The 8,995-nt window shown below is 47.6% G+C and overlaps 1 protein-coding gene across 5 annotated transcripts in view; it reads left to right on the top strand.

The window, feature by feature from the left end:
• LOC116850213 (carbonic anhydrase-related protein 10) overlaps positions 1-8,995 on the top strand; it is a 158,586-nt gene that overhangs the window by 142,914 nt on the left and 6,677 nt on the right. The window contains exon 7 of one of the 5 annotated variants that reach the window (XM_032828227.1): positions 8,184-8,629. The exons of the other annotated variants lie outside the window; for them this stretch is intronic. Coding sequence (XP_032684118.1) covers positions 8,184-8,386 — 203 coding nt within the window. The 3' untranslated portion in view covers positions 8,387-8,629. Of the gene's footprint in view, positions 1-8,183; positions 8,630-8,995 lie in introns of those variants that run through there. 5 annotated transcript variants of the gene reach the window in all.

Genomic DNA, 8,995 nt, shown 5'->3' with positions numbered 1-8,995 from the left:
CCCCCCACTCTTCTCCCCCCCGCGCCTATATTTATAACGTCAATACGACCTAATAGATATGTACTTAAGAGGTAGAGTTTCAAAAAATAATGAGATCGCGATTGCAGCGCGTACTTTTTTCTTCCCGAAGAGATGCAGAGAATGTTTTGTGCGAGTAGATTTGCGATGCCGTGCAATTTCCGGTGCGCGCGTTTCCTCAGTTTTACTTATTTACTTCTATTTACGGAAATATAAGAGGAAAATAAAGACAAATGTACAAGTAGTGAAAAGGGGAACTCGAAATTTTTAATAGAAGCAGGAGGTCAGTCCTCCTACACCAGAAAGAAAGTAAGCTTAACTTTGACAAAAGACTTACAGTCGTGGCTCATGATCAGTACAGAGTTGCCCATTTGAGAACTGACCCGTTCCTTAAAGATTGATCTTCGTGATGCGTTCCCTACTTAACTCGGTAATACTCGAAATGTATAAATATTTGTTCTATCACGTACTGGCAATTTGCATCGCGAAGCGATCGGTCGATTATAAAACGCGATCGTCGAGAAGCGAAATACTCAATTATCTTTTTCGCCCGTGCGTTCTTCAGGATATCGATAAGATCCTGAAGAAGATACGGGTCGAATACGTGAAGCGCTCTGTTACCAAAGATGCTGCCAGAGAAGTAAGGGCGCCGAAATCAACGTTAACCGAAATTCTCAGCTCGTTCGACGCGCCCTAAAGCCCCTGAAAAGGGACGAGGACTGCAATTAGGGAGTTCCCTAAAAAAACCGGCCCTGCGGCTGCGAAGAAGGCGATGCAGGCAGGGGATCAGGGATGCACGAGGTTTCTCATGGCGATGAATACGCGCTTCACGCATCAGATATCGCGCCAACCAGCCAGCCGCCTCGGCCTGGCGAAGAAGAGCTTCGGGCGAAAAGTTACCCGGATGCCGCGGTCCGCTGGAGTAACCTCGGATAATAAATAAAACGTCGGTGGGAAGAGAGAAGAGTGCCGGGTCTGCCGGCGATACCCGACTTGAAGCCGGGGGTGGCGGCAGCGGTGGCGGATGGCACTCGAGTCGCTGAGTCGAGAGAGTGAAAAGTCGAGAGAGGGACTTCTACGGAGAAAAAGAGGGAGGGAGAGGGGGGGAGAGAGAGAGAGAGAGAGAGAGATAAGGGAGGAGATAAAAGGGCGAAGGGGGACAAAATGACTCTCTTAAGATAACGAGTCACTTCGTCTGCCAACGAGCATTCGCGCCAGAGGACGCGCCTTCCCGTTTGCTTGTGTCGTCCGCCATGGTGCCGGCGGGCAAAAACCAAGCAGCCTCTCGTCGGAGGAACCGTGTGTGCACCGTCGTATGTACTGTTGTGGACGCGCGTAAATGTACTTTAACCCTTTGCGCTACCAACGGGACATGTATGCCCCGGGACATGTGTTTTCCCCACCATTAATAATAACCTTATTCGACTAAATAAACAGCTTTTTTTGGCATTCAGAACACACTAGCTATCACCCTATTTTTTGTTACTACGTCGGGACATTTTTGCTAGGACACAAAAAATTCCAATGGAGCACCAGTGTGCCCCGGCCCTATCCCTTTGGCGCTGAACATAAAACTTTTTTTTGCTAAAACTACATTGCATCAATGTGTATTTGCGGAAATAGAAGTAAACAAAAATGGTACCTTTAGAGAACAAAATTGGCAGCAAAAGGGTTAAGAAACAATATCGCGAAAATCGCCACCGGGAATTATCGTGTCCGCGGGCGAACAATCGCGGATTCTCTCAGTCGTAATACGAGGATCGTAAGCACGTGTTTCAATGAGGAGCACAACGAAGGGTGAAAGAAGCGTGGTGTGAGTATGAATAACGGGGCAGACGTTTTAGAGCAGGGAGCAAGAATAATGAAGAAAATGAGAACCAACGGCGCGAATTACTTAGGCGCTACGTTCTCGCGCGTCGAAGAAAGTGCGGTGCAGACAACTGGTTTAACAAATGTCCAATGCTACCTAATTGGTGTGGAGTAATTAGCGAAATTGTACCCTTTCCCTTTCTCTCTTCTTTCTGCGGAGAGGCAACCGTTGGGAATCTCGCGTTAGCCAAAGTGAGACTGGTGAGAGAGAACAATAGCGCGTTAATCTAATCGCAGTGATTCTATCGGCACTCGATATCGCCGTATACGGACGATGCACGCACAATATAATGTGGTTATAGTTTAGCGAACTGTGCGACGCACACCGAGGTGAGGAGGGAAATTGCAGAGTTGTCAAAGTACCGATAACGCTAATATCTCACGCGTGCGTTACACATTCGAGCGTGAATCGAGTATGTTCTCGACGCCTCCCCCTCCCGCGGCCATCTACACCCGCGCTCCTTCCTTCTGCAGCGTTCACTTGTCTCACCGAATTAGCATCCGTCAGAGCGTTGTTACGATATTAAAATTAAATGGATGGCGCATAATGGATCGCGCGGCGCCCCCATCAAAGAACGCCGCGATCCGCGTTTGACGATGCATCACGCGTCGACTTACGGACGCAAATTGCGCCCGACGTAAAATCGAAATATAATTTTCCGTGCCTCCCGCGGCGCCACCGGCAGAGGCACACCGCGTGTGCGGATTCCATCGCGCGCAACGAACTTTGTACTCTCGCGATTTGCATCCGCCGTTGCGCGCATCGGCGGCGGCGGCGGCGGCGCCGGTAGCAACGGTGGCGGCACAAGAACGTTTTCGTTCAACTTGCGTGGCATAATTCCGCACGGCGAATACTACGGTTGGTTGCATTGCTCGACGAAGAAGAAAATAAACTTTACGGCCAAGCATTCTCGAGGGTACGTCGACTGGATGGGAGAAGGAGAGGAGGGGAGGAGGGCTGTAGAGACCATCGATGCGGCGCATCCCGAAAAGTATTCCTGGGGTAGAATCCCGTCGGCGGTCCGTATAAGGGCGTTCGGTGTTTCCTGTTAAACGATTCGACCTGGAAGCGTGCCTAGAGCTTTTTACACGGTTAACACGATCGACGCTGGCAGATGGTAGGGGATGGTCGATTTACAAGGTACGACGGTGTCACACACTCGGCCGGGTCGGTATATGTCTATATGTGCGTGCGGGTGAATTGAATGTGTGTATGTGTGCATAAATCTGTACATACACGCGCCCCGGCGCGGCTATGTGTGTATTTTAATCAATACCCTGTTGACACCGCGACCAGGGAACATAAATCATAAGACAATGGAAAATGGCGCGAAGGGGGTGGAGCAACAGCGGGATCTAAGTATTCCATTGTCGTGTACGTGCCGAGACAGAGCGCGGGCCGTTGCATGCACAGCGGGACTGCGCGATAGTTGGTGCGCCAATCGCGAAATTTATTCAACTTGAGCCTCTCATTTACGTTAAATTACAACGGCGAAAGAGTGAAATGAACTCTTTCTCCGCTGTCCCCGCGGATACGGTGTGCGTTGATGAACGGCGCAAATATCGGCGCGCGAGATACTCTCCTGCGATCCTAATACAAATTTAATAACGCTCTCGCGACAATACAGTTCGCGGGAAAGTAAGTACTTTTTCATCCGTCCGCGCGCTCGCGCATTGCGAAACTGATTTCACCGGCGTCATTAATTATAACACCAGTAACGTCCCTGCCAAACCGATTTCAGGAATAATGCGTTTTCAAACTTTGATCAATAATGCGTATAATGTAATCAACGACAACGATCACGATCGGTCGATCGGAAAAGCGTGGCGAACAGCGGCACCGTTCGGAAGCGTGTCGTTTTTTATTCGCACGCAATTTCCGCGTAAGCGCGCGCAACCGTGTGGCGCGCGATCGATCATTAGTTTTCGTGATGTAACCGCGTTCCTTAAATCGGATAGCGGCGCGCCAACTAAATCTGCATGAAACGAGCCGTTCAAGCGAGTACTACGCTCGTTAGCTCGAACTTTATAAGACAGCAATTTCTACAAAATGATCGAGTATTCATCTTTCCGTCGTGTGTGAGCAAACATGAACGTTGCACACGCGCGGCAAGAAATGCAACACCTAATTATGCAGCGCCTTTATTAACTCGAGATACCGTAGAGATTACGCGTCGAAAAAGGTACATCTCGACATCCATATCTTCCGAAAACGTCTCCTTATTTCGCGATTACGATACCGCCGATATCCCCGTCCGTATGCCGATGATGAATCGAAATGCGTTGATTTACGCGGTGGGATATACGCACAAAAGGGGCGATGCTTCGACGTGTAGTAATCTAAACAACGAATGAGCGAACGAACGAGCGAACGAGCGAACGAACGAGTGAGCGAGCGAACGAGCGCGAGACAGAATCCTAGTGCCTGAGGAATATTCGCAGTTTCGCTATATACCATCCCGGCCATTTACTCCGCGCACACCCGTTACACGAGCCGCACACCGCCCGGCGAATGCCTACGTATCTACGAAATGTAGATAATAGATGAAATATTTGCGCGGTATGCGTGGTATTAAACCGACACCCCTGAAATTGTATTTTATAGCTACCCCTGCCACCGACGGGCCCTCTCTCGCAACCCCTTCGGAGTCCTGCCTCACCGTCCCCGCCGCTCCCTTTCCCTCTATGCTCGTTGCACCCAGTTCGCATCCCATTCCCTTTCTCCCTATCTCTATCTCGCTTTCTCTTTCTGCCCCTCTCTCTCTCTCTCTCTCGCACAGCTGCACAATCGTATACACAACGTCGCAATACGGCAGGGAGCAAAGCCACCCTTCCTCTCCACTCCCAAATCCACTCTCTCACCCTCTCTCTCTTTCTCTCTCCTCTCCTCTCCGCCACCGACCCTCCAGACAGTGGCGTTTCGCCATATAACGAAACGCCAGAAACCAGTTTGCAGATCCAACCGTTGGGAGGCGCGAGGTATCTTTCATCCGAAGCGTTTCTATCTTTCGGATGCATCCCCGACGCACCTCTCGCTCCATCGCGCGCCTGCTCACCATAGCCTCGCGTTAACTCTTTCTCTCCCCCCCTCTCTCTCTCTCTCTCTCTCCCTCTATGTCTCTTTTTTTCGCTTCTTCTCTGTCCCTACCGAACGCGCGATCTCCCTAGTCGATAGAAATATTTTCCGTGGCTACGAGGATTGGAGGCGGTGAATTTATCACAGTGGCAGACCATCCTCTCTTTCTATCTCTTTCTCTCTCTCCCTCTCTGTGCCGAGGGTCGAAGGGCGATTCTCTTTTTCGGTTTTCTTCGGTCGCGGATGCGAGGCAAAAGTGCAAAAGTAGGGACCGTAATACGGGCTCTGTTTATCGCCACGTCAGCCGAGAATTCGCAGATAAATAATATTACCTGTCCGATTTTAATTCGTAGCACGAGCAGCAGTTGAACAATTAATCCCGACGGAATAGCCATTCTAATCAAAAAGTGGACACTAATACGTTAAAGTCGAGCGCGTTAATGCCCCATTTTCTCCCGGAATTATGAGTGACGGCCCGCCGTTGTATCATAATATTTAATTGACAAGCCGTATTAAATATCGCGCATTCGATAACGTCCGCGCGCGTTATAAAATAATCCAATGGCACGAAAATCACGCGTAATGGTCCGCGTACGATATGCGATGCATACAATGTTTGATGCGACGATAGTACGTGTAACGTGGTTTTATATAGATGTTATTATTTATCGATATCATGCTTCCGTGAAGCTCTCGGAACATTCCAGGACAGCTCCAGGACACGCGTACGTCCTTCGACGTACGTCGAATATACCATGGAGTTTACTTTACTTTCAAGTCGATCTGAAAGAAGTATATTTATGCTATGGAAGGTATACACATGCACACGGCAAGTATTAGAATTTCAGCTGCGTGTACGTGATGTGTGCAGATACGAAAACAAGTGTAATACGTGCATTAACGGGAAAATGCTTTGAAAAGATATTTTTCTCTTTAATCCTTCAAGTATATAATTACGTACATTCGCTTTGAATTCCCCTATTATATCTATTATATCTATTATATCTATTATAAAATAATAATTCCGTCGAGATATAATACTATCGATCTGTCCTAGATAGAACTACATTTTTCGCTGCAACCGTAGAAACAGTGAGCTTTTCACTAAAGAAACCAATATAGCGATTTATATGCAAAGCAGAATCGTTGACGCTCAGAATTGTGTAGAGTTTTTTACAAAGGAAAGCAAATTTTATTTTCTTATCAGTCACCTTAAAGTACATAATTAGCGTTTTTATGTTTATTTTATCATGGTTGTAAGATTCATACAAGCACATACGTGCATACATGAATATATATAATTATGTACATTATTTTATTTTTATGATTTTGTGAATGTACATAATTATGTATATTTAGAAAATCGTCCTGCTCGTCGGTCAATTTGAATGTAAACCACGAAATTCCTCATCGGAAGTGTCTTTTGATCCTACTTTATGAAGAAAAAATTTTACTCAAATGGGGTCGCTATCCGAGGGTGGGCCTTGAGGGATTAATGTAATACACAATTACGTACAATAGGCGTTGAATGCTCGCGGTTGTCGCGTCAAGCTGGTGTGTTAATTAAGAGTAAACAGAGAAATGACCATTTCGCCCTGGCGTGCGCGCCGACCTTCCATTCGCTGCACGCTCGGCGAGAACGATACAAGACGGAGCAAACTTCTCGAGTTGGCCGGTCCCAAGCGGGGAATTATTCACTCGGCAAACAAGAATCTTCTCTTTCGTGAAATCGAGCGCGACCTTAATGCCAGACGGACGAAATTGACGCGGCTGCCCGTGTGTGTGCGTAGAAGAGGAACGCACGCGCGCACATTATGTGCGTCGAGAATGTTCTTATATCGCGATTATCGCCCCGCTGTCATCATCATTATCCCTTGTGTGTGCGCGCGCGTGTGTATGTGTGCCGGCGCCATTAGGCACGGTCAATTTTCCTAAGAGCACCTCACATTATTCCGGACGATACTCGACTTTCACGCAACGAACCGTGTGTGCGTGTGACTCTGCACGCTCGGCGGAAATATCCACGACGGCCCACCGAGCCGTTCGATAATAGATAATGGTGCGTCGGCACGGATTTGTGTCGACCATGAATTATTAAACGGGAACGTGTATTCCATTCACGTCGAGAATCACTGTTCCTTTTTTGTAGAAGAAACCCCGACCCTTGTCGACGATCCGCGCCGCGTTATTGTGCCGCAGTCTAAAAATCTAGAAAACCGCCACAAAAGGATTTTATTCCACTTTTGCACGTTCCTCGATACGTATCTTTTTGTGTAGAATTATCTCCCGCGTCGTAGAGAGAAATTCTATTTGCTCCTTAATTATGAAGATACCAAACTTCAGTCGATACTTAAAAAACTGGAAAAGAAATCGCGCCGAACGATGAGCTTTCGTCCAACTTTCGAGGAAAAGTCCACTTGCACTCAGTCGAGGCGAGGAAAGCCGAGGAACGCGATAATTTCGAGATCCGGCACCATCCGGTATCCTATAGCGCGATCCTCACAATGCATAATACAACTACATTACCTCGTTTAATCTTGCCGGTGCGCGCGAATATGTATCAATAGCAATGGCAGCCGCGCGCGCGCGATCTTCTAGCCGACCGTCTTTTCTCAGGCTTGTTCTTTCCCAGGGAAGGAGTTAATGCATTTCATTAATCACGAGGAGAAGACGACCTTTTCCGCCCTCTTCACGCCATCCCCATCTCCCCACTTCGATGCCCGCCACAGACGATACGGAGCAGTTGATATTTTCTCCCACGCGCGTTCCCGTCTTCTCGTTATTATTATTTGTCATCTGGCCGGATTTCTTTCTTTCCTCGTTCTCTCGCAGCCCTCATTTATTTATCCCTATCCTCGCTCCGGCCTCGTTCGTCGGAGTAAAATCAGGGCGCGGCGATAAATAAAAATAAAGTGTACACGTGCGCGCGTGAGTACGTACATATATATATATATATATATATATATATATATATATATATATATATATATACACAAAGGCGCGCACGCACGCACGAGCATAAGACGTGGCCGATACGAGTTTCTCCCTTTACGCAAAGAACGAAAAGGGAGAACTAAATGGCAAATGAGGGTTGTACGGTGAGAGTTAGTTGTCGGCCAGATAGATAGATAGAGAGAAAGAGAGGGGGGAGAGGGAGAGAGAGAGAAAAGAGAGTTCGCTTCAAGAAAAGCTTGACAGCTCGTACTTTTTGCCCTCAAAGTTTCTGAATGGCGGCGTCCTAAGAATATCTCTCTACGAAGGAGGACGAGGGGTTGGCTCGTCGACGAGAGGGGCGCGCAACGTCGGAAGCCGGCGGGTGGATCGCTCTCTGTGCGAAGCAAACGGCAGCTCCCTTGTGCCGGATCTGCCATTTGCGAGCGCGTTCGCCCATCTTTAATGTCACGGACTCAATACGAGAAATAGACGGATCTTATGTAGCGACATTTTGATGAAGCGCTTGCTTCGCGATTACCGCCGGCGAGCGCCGTAGAGGAAAGTCGTTGCCGTGTTATGTCGCTTCAAACCGACTTGTTACGCTGATTAAGTGTCCTCAAAGTGTTTCCGTTGTGTTGCCAGGCAGCTCGCGCTACGTGTCCTACGAGCCCTCAAAATTTGTCGTCGGCTATTGTGCGCGCTTGTGACTGATACTCTGGCCTTTTCTTAATTTTTCCATTTAGAGCAGAGCTCTCCTTTGAAGCGTCTCTCACACTCCCGTCTGCGTTTCGACTTGTAAGAAGAGGATGTTAATTTGTGAGATACAAGATGCAGGAGTTCATTTGTATTCATGGGAAATTTATACAAACTTCGCATTACTTGAATATCATATATATTACATAAAAAGAAAAAAGAAGAGAGAGACAAGCTATTCCTACGATATTTTATTCATTACATTTAATGAACATGTAAATTAATAAAATAAGGAGCGAGGAGTATGGATGTAAGCGGCGCACGCGATGCATATAAACACACACACACACACACACACACACACACACACACACACACACACATATATATATATATATATATATA

Source organism: Odontomachus brunneus, unplaced genomic scaffold (assembly GCF_010583005.1).
Source record: "Odontomachus brunneus isolate Ranch 3 - 2012 unplaced genomic scaffold, Obru_v1 Obru_scaffold_137, whole genome shotgun sequence".
NCBI lineage: Eukaryota > Metazoa > Arthropoda > Insecta > Hymenoptera > Formicidae > Odontomachus > Odontomachus brunneus.
Note: the sequence above shows the minus strand (reverse complement) of the source record. Positions and strands in the feature narration are given on the sequence as shown.